The following is a 21,689-nucleotide window of genomic DNA, read 5'->3' as shown; positions in this document are numbered from 1 at the left end:
GACAGAGGGCCAGTCCGCTGGGCAGGAAGGAGACAGTGAGCTACCTTCTCACTGATGTAAGACCCCACAGTGGCTGGGGGCTCTGGCTTCTGCCCCTCAAACTTGGGGTCGCACAAGTGCCCATGCTTGACCTGGGAGCCTGCCAGGAACAGCCCAGCAAGGACCTGAACTTCATGTTCCCACCAAGGGCCTGATCGCCTGGGGAACCAACCAATGTTGAGGAAGAACCCTCTTCCTGGCCTCTGTGCCTACTGGCAGGGTACCTGCCTGGCCAGGAGGCAGCCCTTGCATCCACTGCTCCAGCATTGGCCAGGGACTGAGACACGCTACCCGCTTACCTCATCCTTTGTGTCCAGACGTGCTCAAGGCACAGGCTCCCTTTGCCAAGGGCCCTTAGCTCCAGAGAATCCGGGTCCATTTCCAGGGACTGGGGTTCCCAGTGTACTAGAAAAGAGAGAAATGCCAGAGCAAGGTTACAAAAGTCAAGCTGTGTTTAAGACATTTCCTGTGAACAAATACTGCACACACACCGACACTCAGACACACACACACACACGCCCTCCCCCCAAACATAATACAACATAGTTGTGCCATTCACAAAATAATCATAGAAATTATGGAAACATAATTCAGAGCACTGGTGAAGGCTTCCGTCCGCAGATCTCTGTGACTGGAAGTAAGACCCCCGCCTCCAAGGTAACAGCTCAAGGGGAAGTGGGAAGTCCTTCCAGGATCGGCCCCATTCTGAGGGGCACAGCATGAGGGTTGAAGGGGGTGGGGGGCTCAGGGTGAAGGTGAAGGGGGCGGGGGCTCAGGGACTGGGCCTACCGAGGGCTGCCTCCCAGCCCCCCACCCCCACTCCCAGCCCCAAGCCCTTACCTCAGGGAGAAAGATGGAAAGCAGACTGCCCCCAGGGACAGCGCAGGAGTCTAGGACTACCCGTGGGCAGCCATCCCTGACTGAATGGGGCCTTTTTACATCACACCACCCAGGAGGGGGACGTAATCCCTCCCCGGCCGCACAGAGCACTGTTCACACAGCTCAGGAAACAAAATAAATATATTCTCCCTCAAAGTCCCCACAATGGGGCTTTTTCATGGCAGAGAATCAAGAACAGCCCCCTCCTTCCACATGGCGGAGGGGCTGCCCAGCCCTGAAGCCTTTGCCCCACTCTTCCTGGGACTCTGGGTCCACCTGCCCTGGTCATGGCCTGGTATGGACAGGGGCCTGGGGCAGGTCTTGAGCAGAGCCTGTAAGTGTCCGGGGAAAGGAGAGAGGCAAGAGAGGAACCCAGCATTTACTGATTTCCTACTGTGTGTCAGGCAGGCAGAGACCCGGTGAGGACACTCGTGTTGGATGAAAGCATCTACAGATTGGGTTCCTCAGGACTGAAGGTGGGGGCACTCACTCCCGCTCACTGTTGAGACTCTGCCCCCACACCCCGTGCAAAGCTCCGGAGCCAAATGTATATGGGGGGGGCACCATTAAATCCGGCCCAGAACTCTCTCATGCCCCCAGGGCTTTTGGGCACTTACTTTCAGGGGGATGACAACAAGCCTTAAAATGACGCCCCTTGTTAATTTGACCTGTTCCCTAGGCACAAACCAAATCAACATGCCCACCTCCACCTCTCCCACACCCCCATCCCCAACCCCTCTTCCTGAAACCCCCTCTTCCTTTCTGCTTTCCTTTCTCTAAGATCATGGGGAGCCATAGTAATACAGATAGTACTCAGCAAGTGTTTACTCTGGCCCAAACACCTCTGAACTCAGGCATCACCTCTTACAGGAAGCCTTCCCTGATTTCACCTAGCTTTGTGACTATCTGTCCAAGTGTCTCTCCCCAGCTGGGTGGGAGGGCCTAGAAGGCAGGGCCTTGTCCCCCATCTCTGAGTGCCCAGTGCCTTTCCTAGAGATGACCCTAGGGCTTGGGTGAATGCCCCCATCAAATATAGGGACTTACAGAACACCCTGAACTAGGACAAGCCCCGAGCCACAGAGTATGATCGTGACAGTGTAGGAGTCAGCATCCAAGCTGTGAGGCCTGGGCACGCCATTCAACTATTTAAGCTTTCTTTTTTGCTTTATTTTTATTTATTTGTTTATTTATTTAGGCTTTTGTTAACTTTAACTTCAAGGGCAACAAGTTAAGTTAGTCACATCCCTCAGTTCCAAGTACATTATCATCATCGGTTAATGCAGAGCCCTCTTATTTTATTTCTTTTTTGCAGCTTCAATCGACATCAAACACCCTGCACGTATTTAAAGTGTACAATCTGATGAGTTTTGACACGTGCACACGCCTGAGAAACCAGCGCCGTAACCGGGATAAGCCACAAATCCGTCTCATCCCCCGAAGTTTCCTGGAACCCTTTGGTAAATCCCTCCTGCCCACCTCTGCCCTCTCCCAACCGCCATTCTTCAGGCCACCACTCTTCTGCTTTCCGTCCCTCTAGACCAATTTGCATTTTCTAGGAGTTTATGTGAGTGGAATCACACAGTCTGGATTCTGTCATTCGGCATAATTATTTTTGGAGTCATTCATGTTGTGTGTGTCGGTGTTTTTGTCTTCTTTAATTGTTGACTAGTATTCCGTTGTATGCTTAGGGTATAATCTGTTCCTCCATCTCTCTGTTGATGGACATCTGGGTTGTTTCCAGCTTGGAGCTCTTACAAGTAAAGCTTCTATGATCATACATTTAGAAATCTTGGTGTAGACATATGCTTTCACTCTCAAAGTAGAATGGCTGGGTCGTATTTTATTTTATAGTTCTCTTTTTTCCCCAATATTGACTTTCAATCTCCCTTAAGCACCTGCTCTGATGTTTATCATATGCCTTTAAATATGCATATATTCTCATAAAATGTGCAGAACTATTGTGTGTGTGGGGGGGTGGAAATCTAGTTCTGCTCCTTACTTGTTTCAATTGGTCTTATTTTTTGAGGTGCAGGTATGCACATTCTGCAATAAGAAGGGCGACATCCCATAGTATGTCCCACCACCTGACTTAGCCCTCCCTCTGATGAATGCCAACGTGGAGTCCAAGGCAGCATTCCTGTAAGGACTGTCCCAGCGACCATGCGCTCCTTCCGGCCCTCTTGCCAACCTGCACGAGCACGAAGAGCTGGATCTCCGGGTACCAAGGTCACCAAGGGCTGCAGGCTTGACTGCGACTGCACTGCCTCAGCCCGCTTATCATGTGCCCTCCTGTAGTGCACCACCCGTACCTCCTCACATCCTGGCCTGCTCCGGGTACAGCCCACTTTGCTAATCTTTGTCATTCTCATGGTTGTCAAGCCATAGGATGCTTCTACATATATTTGTCTAATTACTAATGAGATTGATCATCTTTTCAAATACTTATTAGCTCCGAGGACTTCTCTTTCTTTGAATTACACACACACACACACACACACACACACACACACACGTATATTACCAATTTAAATCTTTGCTCAGAAAACATTTGTATTTCTCAGCTTTTCCTTGTTGATCGGCAGGAGCTCTTTGTTTTATTGGAATTGAGGTATAACTGACATCACGTGAAGTGTCCAGATCTTCAACGTGGGGCACGCTTACACTAGTGAGACCATTGCTCAGATCAGGATTTAGAGCCTTTCCAACCCCCACAAAGGCTCTCTGTGTTCCCACAGTCAGGAACCTCCTAAAGGGACCACTACTCTGATCTCTGTCACTTTAGGTCATTTTTCCTGTCCTAAAACCTCATATGGATGGAGTCATACAGTACGTTCCCCTTTGTGTCTAGTTCTTTTCACTCAATATTATCTGTGACATCCATTTATGTTGTGTCTGCTGTACTGGGGGGGGGGGGTATGCTTTTTCATTGCTGCATAGTATTCCAATGCATGCCTATACCATTATTTATTTGTTTCCTTGCCGATGGACATCTGGTTTGTTTCCAGTCTGGGGCTAGCATATATAAATAAAGCTTCCAGGATTATGAACATTACTGAGAAGCACTCAGTCCATTCGAGCTGTTGCATCCTGGGGATTTTGTAGGCTTAGCCTCAGTGGGCACTGCCAAACATTTTTCTAAAGTGTCTGTACCCTGTTGTACCAGGAGCGTCTGAAAATTCCAGCTGCTCCTTGTCCCTGCCAATACTTGGTATTCTCAGTTTCATGAACTGTAGCCTCACTGGTGGGTTTTTCAAGTTTTGGTTTTGTTTTTTTTTTAAGATTTTATTTATTTATTTGACAGAGATCACAAGTAGGCAGAGAGGCAGACAGAGAGAGAAGAAGGGAAGCAGGCACCCTGCTGAGCAGAGAGCCCTATGAAGGGCTCTATCCCAGGACCCTGGGATCATGACCTGAACAGAAGGCAGAGGCTTTAAACCTGTTGAGCCACCCAGACGCCCCCACTGGTGGGTTTTGTAAACAATCTATACATCCTAAGAGATTTACCTCTTTAGGGCTTTATATATGGTGAATGTAAACTTCAGTCATCTATTATCTCTGTCCAATGTATGGTATCTGTCTCCTCATATTGTAAATTAGGGGATAACATTACCTACCTTCAAAGACCTGGCAAACAATGTGTACCGAATTCTTACTACTCTACATTTCTGTCTGGGCACCACAGTGCTGCTCTAACATGGCGGGGGCTGGATTTTAATTTGTGTTAGGGCCTTGCCTGGATCCAGCAAGGAGCAGCTTTTCAATAAAGCTTTCTGATTGAATGAATGATGAGCCTCCCAGAAGGGATCTCCAGATTGCCATTCAAGGATCTCTGTGAGGGAACCAGGGGCTGTGGCATGGAAGTGGGGAGCGGGGTGGGGGCATTTCTCCACAGGAGGCCAGCAGGTGTGCAGTGGATGGGGGGAGGACTCTCCTCCAGGCATCTAGCCCTGGACACCAGGAGCAAGGACAGGGGTGGAGGGGTGGGTGGTAGTGGCGGGGGGGCACTGAGAGGTGGCAGCCTTTCCTCTTGAGCCCTGGTCTGCCCCGCTGGCTGCCCCAGGGCTGTACCCTTTTTTCCAGCCACTCTTTTTCGGGGGAGGAGGACCAAGAGGAAGAAAGAGGGAGTGGAAGGGGGTAAGGAGGAGGAGGTGGGGAAGGAGTAGGGGGAGGGGAAAGGAGGGGAAAGAAGAGGGGGAGGGGAAGGGGAAGGAGAAGGGGGAAGGGGAGGAGGGGAGAAGAGGATGGGGGGGTGGAGAGAGTAGGGGGAGGGCAGAGGAGGGGAGGGGCAGAGAGGAAGGAGGACGGGTTGATGAGGCCAGGAAAAGGAGAAGTGGGGAGAGGAGGGGAAGGAGCGGGGAGGAGGACGGGCGGGGGTGGGGAGGGCAGACGCTAGCCCCGCCCCCGCGCCCGCGGGGACTGCCCCCCTCCGCCCGGGTTCCCACTGCCCTGGGCGGGCGCCGCCGGCGGCCAAGCGGAGGCGCCTCGCCGCCTCGCCGCCTCGCCGCCTCGCCACCTGGCCGGCCCGGCCGCCGCCTTCCCCGCCGCCGCCGCCGCCTCCCCCTCCGCCCTCGGAGCGGTCCGCAGGCCCCGCTGGGCAAGCCACTGGGGCGCCCACCGCCTGGGGCCTCGGCCTCCCCCGACAAACAGCACTTCCCAGCCAGAGGGGTCGCCAGTCCCGCGCCCGAGCCCTCACGGACTCTCAGAGTCCGTCCACCCCTCCCTCCCTCCCTCTACCCACCCCGCCCGAGCCCGAGGACCAGGGAAGGGAAGCTGTTGGCCCAGGGTCGCACAGTGACTTAGGAACGGAGTCAGCCCTCGGTTCGGACTGAAATCCGTGTCCTGTCTTGCCTCTGCTGCGCGTCCAGCGCTCAGGCAAGTCACTCGGTTAGGGCCCCCCCCCCCCCCGGCCCCCCAACACTGCAGGCTCCCCTGCCTGCGTGTGCTCGTGCTCAGAGTCATGGACTCGGGCTGGGTCCACAGACCCTCAAGGGTCCTCCGCCTTCGCTCGGCTTCTCCTCACATCCCATTCTCCATCCAGCAGCCAAAGTGAGTTGCGATCACCACACCCCGTGTTTAAAACCTCTGGGGGCTTCCCCCACGGTGGAAGTACAGAGGAAAGCACGGGTCATGGCCCTGGTTTCACTCCCCGCCACCCACTGAGCTCTGACCCCTGGACTGTCTTGTCCCCCCATCAGCCGAATTCATTTCTACCCTAGGGACTTTGCACTGATTGTTCCCTCTTGGCCAAACACTCCTTCCTTAGGGCTTCTGAACCAGGGACCTCTATGGATTGAGCTGGAATTCAATGTCATCATTTTCCTGTGTCACCCGATGTGTATTATGTTATGAACTTAAAAACATCACTCTGAGAAGGGTTCCATAGGCTTCACTAAACGGCCCAGTAAGAGTCTAGAAATCCCTAGATCTTTGCACTTGGCCGTCAGGTCCTGCTCCACATCACTCAGGGGGGCCTTTCTTGGCTATGTCCGGAACACTGCTCCGCTTCTCATCCAGGCACTGCCTAGCACAATGGCTCTCAAAATATAGTCCCCGGACCAGCAGCATTAACATTGCTTGGGAACTTGTTCAAAATGTATGTGCTCAGGGGCACCTGGGTAGCTCAGAGGGTTAAGCCTCTGCCTTCAGCTCAGGTCATGATTCCAGGGTCCTGGGTTCAAACACCGCATCAGGCTCTCTGCTCAGCAGGGAGCCTGCCCCCCCCCCCCCACCTCGCCTGCCTGCTTGTAATCTCTCTCTCTCTGTGTCAATAAATAAATAAAATCTTAAAAAAACCCAAAAAAACAAAAATACCAAAATGCATGTGCTCAGGACTCACTCCAGACCTACTGAATCAGAAACTCCGGAGGCAGCGCCCAGCCCTCTGTTTGAAAAATCCCTCCAAGTAATGCTGACCTTGGAGTCTCAAGGAGGAAAAAACACACTGGGCCACCATCGTCTCCCTGTCCTGTCACAGCAGTCACCAGCCAGCTAAGGAAAGCTGGAAGCCCAGTGGCCTAAGAAAGGGGAAGGGCTGTGGAAGCCAAGGTGTAAGGGGGTTGGGCTCGGTCATAAGGTGTCGCTACCTTAGACGGAAAGCCCACAGAGGACTGGGCCATCTGGAGGAAGGGGCCCGGCTGGACTTCAGTGGGAGTGGGGCTTGAGAAGTCCTGTTGGCTGGCCAGGGTCGCCCTGAGTTGGAGAGGAGAAGGAGGTCCATGTCTCTGCATTTCCCGTGTGGCAGGAGAGGAGCTGGCATTCCTCTGGGCACTCCTACCTCTGGCCTGGTCTGAACATTAACCAGTGTCCCTGAGGTCCCATTTGGACCTGGCCACAGTCGCTCCCAACTCATACCAGCCTGGTCTCCTGGCCCCTGCCCCATCACCCACAGGAAGTTTCCGGGCAATCCCAGGGCCCTCCCATCCTGAGCTGTTCGCCGTGCATTTTCCAGGCAGACCAGATGTTCCTGCAACCCGAGCCTGAGCCCATTCTCCAGACTAGAGAGCTGGATTCTTGTCGCTGGTCCCCGGGCGCTGCCTGACACAGCTCTAGAATGGCCCAGGGCAGCGCTGCAGCCGCTGGCTTTGGTGGAGTTGTCAAGGGGAACTCACAGCCTGGTTCCTGTGGGTCACTGGTCTCTGGCTTCTGTACAGTTCCCAGGCCCCGGGTGGGGGCAGGGGGGAAACGTGACACTTTTAATTGACTTCCTCAATCTGATGATAGAGTATTGAGTATCAATAGACCGCAGCAAGCTATTTTCATCCATGATTTCAGATGGGGAGCCAAAGCCCGCCTGCCACCGAAGTCCTGCCACACCACCTCAAGGGATGAGCTCACCCCTGTCGGCTAGCCCACAGCAGCAGTTGCTATGGCCGAGGCAGTCTGATTCAGGATCTCCCGGGGAAAGTTCTAGGAAGAGGGGTGGGGGAGGCATAAGCAGTTATAGCCCCGTGCCTGAACCAGAGTCTGCCTGGAGACCAGCCTGGAGATGCTAGACCCCTCTCCTCGCTCAGCCTTGTCCCGGTTGGGGAACCCTGAGCAGGTGGCTTGCCCAATCCATGCCTCAGTTGCCTTGTCTTCAAGAAGAGGCTGAAGCAGTTGGTGACATTGGCTCTGGAATGTCACAGTGAGGCGGGGACACTTTTCTCCCCCTATCTTATCCTAGAGTCCCGAGCCTTAACCTCGTGTGCTGTGGTCAAGATAAGAATCACCAACTTGATACATTCATGGGTCCTGGGTTTGGTTCCAACGTCCCCACTTGCATGTCCTTCCTGACCTTGGCCAACTGTCCTGGGCACAGGATTAGAGACATCATCTCCAAACTGTTAGGACCCCTCGTAGGCACGTCTACAGTCTGGGTCTAGTGTGAGCAAGCATTAATTGAAGGTGGAGATACGTCAGGATGCTGTGGGCACGCCTTGTCCTCACAACTCCCTGCCAGGCCACTAACCTAGACCTTTTGTTTGGCATCGTCCTATCTGACCTACATGCCGCCCCTCCCGTAGCAGTCTGTGAGTTCAAGGGCAGGGAGGGGATCCCATCACCTCTGTGACTACAGGACCCAGTGGGAGCTCAGTGAGTGGTCATGGAGCAAATGAATGAGTAAGTGAATGGATGGGTGGCCGATGTGCGGATGAATGAAAGCAAGCCAGCCAGCGATGGGACGCACACTCGCTTGCTCCCCTGTGTGTCTGTGTGCCTTGTTGCTAGGTGGGGGAAGAGGACAGGATTAGTCACAGCCAACCAGGAGGGGGCTTGATGGCTCTGCCTGGAAACCTTGCCTCTCAGTCACGGTCTGCAGGCTCAAGAACAAGGAGAAGCTTTCCTCCATGAGAAAAACCATAGACTCATGGAATGTTGGCTCCAAGAAAAACCACAGGTCACTTAATCTGCACCCCTCCAATAGAGAGATGGAGGCCCAGACAGGTTCAGTTCCTGCCTCTATGCTGAGCTCATCATGGAAACTGTTGTTTTTCCCTGAAAAAGGAGCCTGGGGGTAGGAGAGAAGGGGCAGGGGGAGGAGTCAGTATTAAACAGACCAATTGTTATTCGCAGAGAAAGCCTGGGCCTTTCCAGGGGCCTGACCAGCCCAGGGCAGGGGGCTCACAGAGGAAAGCAGGCTCGCCAAGCTCTGGGCGTGCCAGCTCAACTGGGCTGGGCCATCAGGCATTATGTAACCAAGCCAGAGGCTCCAAGAAACACCTAAGCTGGCCTGGTGTTCGTCTTGGACCGCGGTTTCCAGCTATTTCCTATAGGGGCAGGTTTTGCTGAGCACAGGATTTTCTACATTTTCCATCCATTTGCTATTAAAGAAAAGCAGGAGACAAAATATGAAATCCTTCCCTGAGGTTGCCAGAAATCTCCCAGTTCGGAAGAAGGAAGGGCTTAAACTCTGTTCCGTGGTCCTTGGACGCCTGGGGCATCTGACGCTGCAGGAGCGGGTTCCAGGGTGAAATGTGCTCCCACTGGCAGCTCCCATGGGGCCCGGCAGGGAGCAGGAGCTGAGCCCACATCCTGTGGCTGGGCTGCGGGAGGAGCGTGCACCGCTCCTGGAGGAGAGGTGGGGACAGGACGGGGCAAACCATCAAGAGCCCTGGAGGAAGGAGCTCTAGTTAGAAGGCTTAAGTCAGCTCCGGGGCGGTTAATACAAGGTCCCACCTACCAAAATTCCATTTGCACCAAAAAACTCATCATCAAAATTCTCATTTCAGTCTTAATGCCATAGCTCCACAAAGCCCCACAGGAGGAAAAAGGACAGATGTCTTTAATACATTCCTGTGGGGAGAGCACCTTGGGAGGCCAGAGGGGCCCTGGCAGAGGTGACAATGAGTCAAGAAGGGTCTGGAGCACAGGACCTTCCTAGGTGGGGAAGTCTAGAGGATATGAGCTCTCAGGTCCCACGAGATCGGTGTCAGGGGTCTGCGTGGACCCCCACCCAAGGATGGGAGTAGAAAGACTTCACGCGAATATGGGCACATTCCAGCTGCAGAATGAGCCTAAGTTGAGGAAGCAGAGCTATGTCCAGGGTGTCCTCGTATCTGTCCCTCCAAGTCCATCCCCAGGCCCTCGGGCCACTCCCTTGCACAGGTGGGAGGCAGGAGAACCTGATGACCCAGAATCCACCACCTGCCCTCAGGGTCAGCGTCACCCCTGCAGTCCGTGTGACACGGCAGGAGCTGACTTCTCTCTCTGCCTCCCTTACTTCATTTGTGAAAGAGAAATAGCAGCATCTCCAAGCAAAGCGGGGGGCGGGGGGGGGCTGGGGGGCTGGAGAGGGGAGTAGGCAGCCCATATAAGGGTTGAGATAAAGCAGAGAAGCAAATAATACAGCTCTGGGAGCATGCTCAGTGCTCCATAAAAGTTAGCTGTTAGGAAACTGACTGATGCCTGGAGAGCGGAATATGGACAGCTCGGGGGCATCTGCTCCTGCAGGCAGTGGGGGACCTGTCAGCAGGGCGAGGCAGGGAGGGCACCACAGGAGTTCGTGAGGACGGAGCCCTGTCCCCAGGGGTTTACAGTGAGGTCTGGGCCTTAAGGGCTGGGGCAGGAAGTGGAGTGCGGGGAATGCTGGCCAGACGGGACTCTGGTTTCCCTGCAGGGACCAGGCTCTGTGACCACAGGGACTGTGCCATGACAGGCAGGGTCATCCCACCATCCAGGCCAAGCACTCCTACAGGACCCCCATGGAGGTGACCCAAACGGATCAACCTCGAACCATGGGGAATTTGGATGTTGGAAGAAGCTGCCTGATGTCCCCTCCCTCTTCTGGAGGGCTTCCTGAAGCTTCGTGGGAGCTCCCAAACCCCTGTGCCCACAAGGTACCTCATTCTTAAGTGTCTACACACCATGCCCCACAGTGTGCTGGCTGCTGAGTGCCGGTGTCTCCCCCTGCACTGAGGTCCCCGAGGCAGGGATGGCATCGTCCCCATGCTGGCTCAGCCTCTTGGCACACCAGCGCAGCAGGCGCACACACCCCGAGATTTTTTCTAAAAAAAGGTGGAGTTCTGATACTGCTAATTGAAGCATCAAAGTCCCCATCAAGGGAAAATCAGAATGTTGCTGGGCTCCCTTCCACTTCTGCTGTTTTAGTGTGACTTTTGTATTGACTTACCTATGGGGACACACTCTTTTAGGTCCATCGCAACTTTCAAAATCTTTTTCACCCAGCAGCCTTGCCTGTGAAACATGTGCTTCTCCTTTTTGGTTTCTCGAAGTAGCCCCTGGAAAGTCTGGCATTAGCTGTTTGCCAAGGAGACAATGAGCCCCAGCACAGACTTCTTTCAGAGTTTTGCCATTTAAAAATACATACATAGATCTGAGGGGCGCCTGGGTGGCTCAGTCGTTGAGCGTCTGCCTTCGGCTCAGGCCATGATCCCAGGGTCCTGGGATCGAGTCCCACATCGGGCTCCCTGCTTGGCGGGAGGCCTGCTTCTCCCTCTCCTACTTGCCCTACTTGTGTTCCCTCTCTCGCTGTGTCTCTCTCTGTCAAATAAATAAATAAAATAAAAATATACATAGATATGTATGTATGTGTGTACAATGTTTATTTATACACATACATACACAAATAACATAATGGCTAAATACCTCATTTCTTGAGAGACAGCCCATGAGGGATGCCTGGGTGGCTCAGTCGGTTAAACATCTGCTTCCCCCTCACAAAACAAACTGAAGGTTGCTGGGGGGAGGGGGGTTGGGAGAGGGGGGGTGAGGTTATGGACATTGGGGAGGGTATGTGCTTTGGTGAGTGCTGTGAAGTGTGTAAACCTGGAGATTCACAGACCTGTACCCCTAGGGATAAATATGTATTATATGTTTATAAAAAATTAAAAATTAAAAAAAAAAATCTGCTTCCCCTCAGGTCATGATCCCGGGGTCCTGGGATCGAGTCCCGCATTGGGCTCCCTGCTTAGCAGGGAAGCCTGCTTCTTTCTCTGCCTGCTGCTACCCCCTGCTTGTGCTCTTTCTCTCTGACAAATAAATAAATAAATACAAATCTTAAAAAAAAAAAAAAGAAAAAGAGAGAGACAACCCGTGATTAAGAAGGGCATTTTGGAGATCTGGGTTTGAGTCCTGGCTCACCTCCCCACCAAATGAGTGCTTGCACAAACCACAGGCCTTCACATCCCGGATACAGCAGAACTCCTAGGAGCCCTTCACTTCTTCGTCTAGTGACTCATTCATTCATTTATGAGCTCAGTACTTATCAAGGGCTTCCTGTGTGTAGATACCTAGCGGAGCTTACATTCAAGTTCAGCCAATAAACAAAGCATATGGTTAAGTCAGAGGGGGACAAGTGGCCTAGAGAAAAAGAAGTGACAAAGGACAAAGGGGATGGGGTGCTGAGGGCAAGGCTGAGGGCAAGTTGCAGTCTCAAGTGTTGTGCCTATAAAACATCTGACGTGATGGTTAAGAGCCTGGATTCTGGAGCCAGACCTGGGTTGAAATCCTAGCATGCACTAGCCGTGCATCAGGAGGTAAGTCACTTAACCTCTCTGGGCCTCGCTTTCCTCATCTGTAAAATGGGGATGATAATCATAGTAGCTCCCTTCTAGGGGATTATCAGAAGAACTGAGTAATTACACGTAAAGGGCTCAGCACAATGCCAGCACGTCGTGAAAGCTACATAAGCATCGAATATACACAACAGGAAGCACTGGCCATGTGTCGGTGAATCCAGGGTCTGCCTCATTTCCCTGGACCCTCTAGGTGTGGCCATGGGAAAGGATAGGCAGGTGCCCATCAGTTCCTTCAGCTCCAGAGCAAGCTGGAAGCTCCTTCCTCTGTGTGGCCGTGCAGGGTGGGACCAGCTGATCTGGGCTTGAGTCCTGTGGACTGGCTGTGTGACCTTGGGCAAGTCGCACGACCTCTACAAGCCTTGGTTCCTCCTCTCTGATATGGGAATAGTCATAATGGATCATAGGTCAAGACCCAGGCACTGTTCTAATTACTTTGCAAACATCCCCTCATTTTGTCGTTGCCACAACCCTCTGAGTTGGGTCTTCTGTTATTCTATCGTACAGGTAGGGAAACTGAGGCACAGGCAGGCAAGAAGTCGGCCTGGTACAGCTAGGACTCTGATGCCTCTCTGCTTGACCACAGCGCTCCCCTCATCCCTCACTAGTGCCTCCTGGGATGTGGGCATAACACAAGTCACCCAGGTTCAGAGCACGAGCCCTGGCTCTGTCACTGTCATCACCGGTGTCTTCCCCAGGAGTGGCCAGATGGAAGGTGGGCAGTTGGGGCCTAGGGGTCATTTTGCTGTCCTCTGTGCTTTCAGAAGTTCCTTCCGCCAAACAGAGAGCAATCATCACCTGCTCTAAGTTTGCAGGTGGCCCGCATTTCACACCCCACACCTGTCCTGCCCCCTCACCCCCCAAAAATCCCAGGCTCTGCTACTTGGTGACATCAAAACAATTAATTTTTAAACACCCACATTTGGCCCAGACTCAGACCTCTCAGAGAGACTGGGCTGAACCATGATTCAAAAAGCAATAACAACAGCGAAAGCCCTAATAGACTAAGTTGTTTGTTTTCATGAAAAGACCCAGAGAGACTAAAATGTCTGGGGGTGGTTTCGGGTCAACAGGGAAGTGAAGTCACTCTTGGGGGAGAATTCCAGAGGGCCATGTGGACAATCAGAAATAAACCTACCTGTGCTTATTCCAGTCTGTGGACCTTTAAATAGAGCCCCCTCACCCCCCACCCCGCCCCACCCAGGGACATTTTTGTAACCGTGGGATGAGGTGTCCCTTGTGCAGACTGTTTATGGGACTGGGTCGTACCAGCCTTCATTGGGCTGCTTTGTTGTGTGTCTGCCTGTGCAGCCACAGCCCGACAGTGAGGGGTCCCAGTGCTCACGCTCCTTTTGCCACTTAAACTCCAAAAGCAACGGTCATCCCAGGAGTGAGGTTTAGTAAGAACAGATGGAGCTCTGGCTGTGGCACCAGGGACCTTGCAGGGCTCCCCAGGGAGGACCACCCTCTGGGGCTCCAGAGCAGTTCTGGGATGGGCGTTGGGAGGACCCTAGGAAAAGCCTGGACCCTTTGGTCCCTGAGTTCCCTGACCTTCAGGGGTGCTCACCTTGTTCTCTGATTCCTAACACAGTACCTTTTCTTGCTGCGGGGAGGTAGTACACGGGGCCCCCACAGAAGGCTGTGACGAGTCCAACCCTGGCAGATGGCCTGTCTCCATCCATTCAGTCACTCACAATGTGTTAGGCATTGCACCAAAAATCACAGTCGCAGGGCTCCATCCATGGGACGTGCACGGTGCACCTGGCCCCGTGCTGAGCCCCCCACAGGTGTTCTTTCTTTAATCCCCACAACAACCCCAAGGGGAATGATCCTCACTTTATTATCCCCATTTCACAGGTGAGCAAACTGAGACTCTGAGAGACCATTTCCTGCCGATAATGGAGAGCAGACGGGGACTGAGACCTGGCTGTGCACAGTTCTGAAGCACTAAACTCTCCCACCTCCATGATGCAGGAAGCACCAGCCGTCCCCTCCAGGAGCCCAGCCTGGTGGGAAAGGGAGCCAGAAAACAGACCATTACAGAAAAGCCTTAGGGCATACCAACTCAGGCAAGATAGGGCAGCTGGTCTGGCCCAAACAGAGCAGGTAGGCTATAAAGAACTTGGAAGAGCTCATCTTTGAGATCAGTCTTTAAAGAAGAAGTCAAAGCCAGAGGGAGAAGGACCTTTGATCTAGGGAACAGTGAAGCAAGACTTGACACTCAAGCTTGTGGACCTCCAGTAGACATTGGGGTCTTGCCATTGGTATCATCAACTGTTGACCTTGTTAATTTCATGGCCACACACAGGTACTAAAAACCTATGTTCGTGATATTGTCCATGTCCCCACCATGATACAGCCTACACAAGTTCAGGTTTTCGGATGGGGAAACTGAGGCTCAGTGATATGAAGACCCTCGCCAGGGTGCACGTCACAGACATAGTCTCCAGGACTCAAAGGCTTTAAGGACGGACCCTTCAAGAGTACCTGTTTCAGCTGTCCCTTCAGTTGGCGACTCCCCTCCAGATGTCCCTCCAAAGTAAATGCCCTAACTTTTGCTTGAGTGCATTTAATAGGAGATAACTCATGACCTTCTCAAAGCCGTCATCTGTCCACAGAGAGATTTCACAGTTACTAACAAGTTCTTCCTTATTTTGTATGTAACTGTTTCTCCATTACGCCTGTTCCCTCTGGGGGCCATTGAGATCAGCATCACTTCGCCAGAGGCCAGCCCTCCAAAAATTAGGAAAAGACCATAGAGTCTTAACCAGGTGGCCTCAGACATACAGTGAGGCTGCTGTGTCTCCTGTCCCACTGCTCTGTGGTGCTTCTGCCCTGGCATCAGGCCAGCGCATGCCTGGTTCCAGCACTCAAGGGTGGGGGCACTGTTTGCAGACCCTGGGGCCTCTGCCTAGTGACCAGCCCCAGGGACTTTCACCCAACCATGTCCACAGACTTACTCCAGCCCAGTGGGGTCCCCCACCCTGGTGCCAACTTTGTCTGCAGCAAGCTCTGATCTCCTCTCTTTCCCGGAGCTGGAGAGACGGTTCGTAGTGAGAAGGCAGCAAAACGTCCTACTGTTCACGCGCGCGACGCCCCGGTGTGAATCTCACCCAGGACGCGCGGCCCCCTGACTCACCCGGGGTCCGCCCTGGGTAAACGTCCCGTGCTGGGCTGTCCTTTTAGAGTGTACATTTCCATGAGGCTCAGGTTTGGTTCCCAGAACAGCAATAAAGGGAGGACCCACACAGTCCCTCAGCCCCCCTCGCTTAGCCAGTGTTGACAGAAGAGCCACTTGACACAGAAGCGAGTACGGCAGGGGCCTGGAATGAGTGGGAGAGAGAGAAGGAGCCGGAGGGCCGGGTGCTGTGGCTGCTCATCCCCTGGGACAAAGCCTGGCATTGTCCACCTGCCCCTTCCCCGGCTGTCCCTTGTGGGACTGTGGGCTTCCAACCCTAGCTGGACAGAAGCTGGGTTGAATCCTCCTCACTAAAGCACCCGCCCCCGTAAGGGCCTGTCCCCAGGGAAGCAGCTCCCGCTCGGGCTCAGGGGGCATCAGGTAAAGAACCCCCCCGCCCTGGCACTTTCCTTCCCTCCTTCCCTCGCCCAGCCCCTTGGACAGAGCGTGGCAGTGGAGGGAGGCCTCTGCATCTGGAATCTTCCAGCCCTCCTGTTCCCTTGCCTGGGTGTATTTGTCTTGGCCGCCTTCACCTGGGCTTTTTACAACAGATTTTCTTTCCTCTGCTTCTACCCCCTGGGCCTCCCCACCCCCAGCAGCTGGCCTCCGCGGGCCCAGCACACAGAGCGACACTTGTTCTCAAGGAGCCACGGATCCCCCGCTCTGCGTAGCAGCCCACCCGTGTCTGAGCCCCCAGCTGCCAGTTCCCTCGAGGGCTGCGGAGAGCCGCCCTGGACCGAGTGGCAGAGGCAGGACCGGGGACCGGAGTGCCAGGAAGGGGGGCACCTGGAGGCCCGAGTTAGCAGGAGCAGGAAGAGCCCCTGCTAGCCCTACTAGACCAGGATCAACGCACGGCTGGCACAAGGCGACCTTACACGGAGACTTGCTGGAGAAAATTAGGGATCGGATGGAGAGAGTCAAGTTCCCAGACCAGGTGGTGAGAAGAAGGTAGAGTAGAGCTGATTTAGAGGGGACCCTAGGAAGAGGGGGCCTGCATTCAAGTCCCCACCTGGCCCTTATTATCTGCCAGCTCCGGGCCCCTACACCTAGCTCCTGATCTGTAGCATGAAAATGATAATATTTTACTTGCTTCAAGGTAAGGAACTGGACTTCTTGAGGTACTTTCCAGTTTGAAAACCTATGACTTAATCTTTTTTTTTTTTTTTTTTTCAATCCCAGTAAGAGGTTATTTGTGTGCAAACAGAGCATTGACATAACAAGATGTGCCTGGGCTGGGGGCTGGGGGAGGGAAGGGGTTTTCTGCCTGGTAACTTCCAGATCCGTGGTGAGGATTAAATCCCGTTCTGAATCACGGCCAGTCTTCTTTGGGGGATGGTTTCTGAATAGAAGGGCCTTTATGGTTCCCTCAAGGGCAGAATTTCCCCTTGAAGCCCCTCAGCCTTGGCAGGGCATTCGGCCCCCTCTCCCTGCTCTGCTAAGACCCCTCCACCCCTGACCTTGCCCATGGCCAGGGGACCCACAGGGCAGGCCTGGTGCCCAGGGCAAGGCTCCTCTGCTCCGAGGGCAATTTGGGGCACACGCTACACATGCGCACCTTCATGAGTGTTCGTGTCTGGTTTAGGAAGCCCGGCGCAAGCTGAAAGTTCCTGCCTGTGGAGGGACAGACAGACAGACGGCCTCTGGTCCTCAGGGCCCATCTCTCCACTGTATCTTGGGGTGCTCTCCTGCTCAGAGAATTCCCTTCCAAATGTGCCTGTCCCATCTCATGTCCCAACAGTGTCACCATTTCTTATCTCCCATGGCCTCTCTTGTGGGCTTCTCCACGTGGGTCCCTGGTCCTTGCTGTGGCCAGTGGCTGGGAGTGCTGACATCTCAGTGGCTGTCCTCACGGTCCTACGGCTGCTGGCCTGATGCATCTCAAAGAATCCCAGCCCCTTGCCACAACCCAGTCTCCATCTTGCCCCTTTATTCCACACTGTGTCTCTCCTGTCCCGGTCAGTTCAAACAGACAGTGTCTACGATCTGTAGGAAATTCCTGTCCCTCTTTAGTACTTACATTCTATAAAGTTGCCATAAACACCAAATTAGCAAACACCCCATCATCATTCTTAGGAGAGAACGGGGTTAGTGTCTACGAGCCTCTGCTCACAACATTCTCACCAACCCATCAACGCACCACTGTGTCTTAACGCGTGTTTCCTTTTAAACACATCTTGGTCCATTAGCATGGAACTATGAGTCCTGCCTGAACAAAGCTTCCCTAACCTGTATTTCCTTCACAAGGCATGTCACACCAGGCAGCACTTCAGAGCTTGGCTTGAGGGCCATTTTCAGCAGTGAAGTCACCGACAAAAAGCATGAACACGTGGCCCCAAGAAGGACATCTGCAAAAAGGGTGAGAGCAGAAACAAGCAGGCAGAGGGTTCCCTGTTCAACCTCCGTGGGAGGAGGCTGCTGGGAACATTTGGGAACGCATGTGTGGTGAGTTAGCGCCATCACTGACCTGTGCGTGTCCGTGAGACACCGTGCCCACAGCGTCCGTTCTGGATTGCCGAGAAATCCTAGCACGTGGGCAAATTCGCGAGAATGTAATTCACGAACAGCGAGGACTGCCTGCCTGCCTCCTGCTCTCCTCACCCTTCTTCCTTTCCTTCACCAAATCGTTCTGGAGCCTCTCTGTCATGTCCCACCTCTGCCCACACTGTCCCCACACAGGTGTTTCCTTACCTGTGCTAAGGACTCTGGGGCTCCAGAAAATGGATGGGAGTCTAGCTCAAGGGTTGGCACTCTTTTTCTGTAAAGGGCCAAAAGGTACCTTGGGCTTTGAGGACTCTGTGGTCTCCATCACAACTACCCAACTCCACCATAGATGACACGTAATGAAGGGGCCATTAATTACAAAAGAGGTGGTGGGCTGTAGTCTGTCTACGGACTCCTGGTCTACCAGCATCCTGTCTCCTTACTACAGCTCTCTGACCCTGGGCTCATCACTCTTTGTCATTTGTATCTAGCTCTGCTGGAAATCCTCCCCTAAAACTGCCTGGGGCCCAAGGGCAGGAATCACAGCTATTCTGCCCCCTTGATGTGTCAGGGTCTAGCACAGCAAGGATGTACTGGAACAACAAATAAATACATAGATCAATGTCCCATCTTTATGACGGCACTGGATCCAACTTTTGACCCCGATGCTCTCTAAGCGTATGTCAAGCCAACTCAGTGATCCTATTTAAAAACACAGACCTCTGAGATACTGTCTGGAAGCAGTCCCTAAAATCATAAGCACTCCTCCAGAGATAGCCATCTGCTGGCCTTCTAGCCCCACCTTTTCCTTAGGGAAGGTCCGGAGAGGCATACAGTTTAGAGTATGAAAGGAAGCTCCTCTTTCTTTCTTATCCCTCCTTCCTCCTCCTTATTCCTTTCTTTTCTCCCCCTTTTTCTCCTTTTTCTCTCCCCAGGCAAAGCAGGGTAGCCAGGTGGCTGCTGAGGCTTGCCTCTGGTCTAGGGTTTCTGGGAGCAGAGTGGCAGAATTCCCTGATTCTGGGTTCAGCTCTTCCTCACCCATACAGATGTCCCAGCGGGCATCATAGTCCCCTGCACTTGGCCAAGTCTCTCGGAGTCTTCTCAAAGTCGCAGGGAGCTACGTTCAGATCCCAGCAGAGGTCCATCACCAACACAAAGCAATGACTCCCCCCGGAAGGGGATATTAGGCAGTGGTCCAAGTGAGTGGAGAAGAAACTAAATTCCCAACCCCCCTGAATCCCATGGCACAGATCTGCCTCGGGTTAAAGGCAGCCCCAGTCCCGAAGCCCTGTGGCTCTGACCCTGTGAATGCACACGTACACACGCACACATACAAACATGGCCTCATGATCCGTAGGATGGAAATTAGTCTCAAGTTGGTTTAGCGTGTCTGCTCAATGTGTCACTTCTATCTATAAAGTCTCCACCCAATAGGGAAAGATTGAGAAAATCCGGGACATGCATCCTGGGCCTTGGGGGTTGACAGGAACTGTGAGTCGGTGTGAAGGTGAGTCATCTTTCACACTTGCTCACAAGCCTTCTACAGGGCTGTACAAAATGCGGCTTCACGCCACCCTTCAAGGCTGGGCTGCATAAGAGAGGCCTAGAGGGGGTCGGCGCCACACCACAGAGAGGATAGAAACGCTAAAAGATAGAGAAGATGAGAAAGGAACACAACGGAACAAGTTCTGGGTGAGGGTCCCCCACACCCACACCTCTGGAGCTTGCTCCCATGTGAAAGCGGCCCCAGGGACCCAAGAAGACAGCGGTCCAAACTCTTCATCCGCACCATGCACTAACACTAGCACCCCCCACCCTAGGCTTGTTGGGGGGATTAACTACAGAAGGTTTAGCACAGTGCTTGACATGTAGAAAGTCTGCAAAACCTCAGCCGCCATGACGGCGAAGATGATAAGGATGGTGATGGAATTCGTTCAGCTCTTGGGAGGGACAGCGTCCCTGAATCCAAGCTTCTGTTTCCCCTTTCCCAGAGTTGCTGCTAGAGCCACAGACTTAGGACTCTGGGACTGGACACATTCTGGGACTCCACAGAAAATACCTAACCTCCTGATAGGGTCCTGGTCAGAGCAGGAATGGGAAGAGCCCAGCCCTAGATATAAACGGGTACCATTACTCTGATGCCTCATGTCCTCTCTTGACCTTTGCAGCCAGTGTGACTGTGCAGAGCATCTAAACCCTGGGTGGAGTGCCTCCTACCCAGCCTACTTGGTCGACGGCCTCCCGCTCTCCTGCAAACGTGGTGATCTGCTTCTCTGATGTTATCGCCACGCATTAATTATGCCTCATAAATGGAAGCAAACCGTACATATTATTTTCTGTTTCCTTTTCCTCAATATGTTTTAGAGATGCCTTCATGTTGTTGTGCGTATCCACAGTTCATTTTTTTTTTTTTTTTGGCTGAGAAGTATTCCATTGTATGTAGGTATCACAAATGGCTTTTCCATTCATGGACATCTGGGTTGTTTTTCACTGAAAGCTGTTAGGAATAAAGGGGCTCTGATTTACAATAAAACTCCATTTGATAATCCATGGGAGAAAACCTTCATCTTCTTCTCTCTTTTTTAAAAATAAGGTTAACCATATAGTTTTGACCAGATGGTAGTTTTTTTTTTTTTAAGATTTTATTTATTTATTTGACAGACAGAGATCACAAGTAGGCAGAGAGGCAGGCAGAGAGAGAGAGAGAAAAGAGGAAACAGGCTCCCTGCAGAGCAGAGAGCCCAATTTGGGGCTGGATCCCAGGACCCTGAGATCATGACCTGAGCTGAAGGCAGAGGCTTAACCCACTGAGCCACCCAGGTGCCCTGGGAGAAAACCTTCTTGAAGTAAATGGTACTGGAGCAGCTGGATATCTATTCAGAAGAAAACTAACATTTACTTCTAATTTATACTTCACACAAAAATGGATGCAAGGTGAATCACCCACCTGAAGTAGGAAGGTAAAACACTTCTATAAGAACACAGGATAATAGTTTCCTGACTTTGGGAAGGGCAAGCGTGTCTTCACCAGGACTTAAAAGGCATTAACCATTAATGAAAAAAAAATAAATAAAAAGAAAGTGGACTTCATTGAAATGAATAACTTTTCATCAGAAGACATCATTAAGAATCTAAATAGATAGGACAAAGACTGGGAGATATTTGCAACATATGTCTGGCAAAGTAGTCCTATGCAGAAGGCTGATTTTTAAAACTCCTCAAGTCAGATATAGGAAAGAAAGAACTCGATTAAAAAAATAGGTGAGATATTTGAACAGAAACTTTAAAGAGGACATTCAAAATGGAGGGCAAGCCTGGGAAAAATACCCAACATCATGATTCGCCAGAGAAATGTAATTTAAAGCCACAGTGAGACCTCATGGATAACGGCATTCCATCAGAAAGACTGAAATTAAAGAGACTGACATCGCCAAGTGATGGGGAAGGGGGAGCCACTGGAAAGCCCATACCGGAGGTGGTAGGACAAAGTGGCTGGTTCAGCTACTTTGGAAAAGCCTAGCATCTATGACCCAGCAATTCTACCTCTAGGCATATAACCAACAGAAAGTATGAATATTCACCAAAAAGACACAAACAAG

General features: G+C 52.5%; 1 protein-coding gene across 1 annotated transcript in view; it reads right to left on the bottom strand.

Annotated features, from left to right (window-relative positions):
- Positions 1–342: 342 nt before the first annotated feature.
- Positions 343–21,689, bottom strand: part of LOC116591999 — a 92,440-nt gene continuing 71,093 nt past the window's right edge. The window contains exon 2 of the mRNA XM_032345482.1: positions 343–444. Coding sequence (XP_032201373.1) covers positions 363–444 — 82 coding nt within the window. The 3' untranslated portion in view covers positions 343–362. The remainder of the gene's footprint in view (positions 445–21,689) is intronic.

This window comes from Mustela erminea, chromosome 5 (genome assembly GCF_009829155.1).
Source record: "Mustela erminea isolate mMusErm1 chromosome 5, mMusErm1.Pri, whole genome shotgun sequence".
NCBI lineage: Eukaryota > Metazoa > Chordata > Mammalia > Carnivora > Mustelidae > Mustela > Mustela erminea.
Note: the sequence above shows the minus strand (reverse complement) of the source record. Positions and strands in the feature narration are given on the sequence as shown.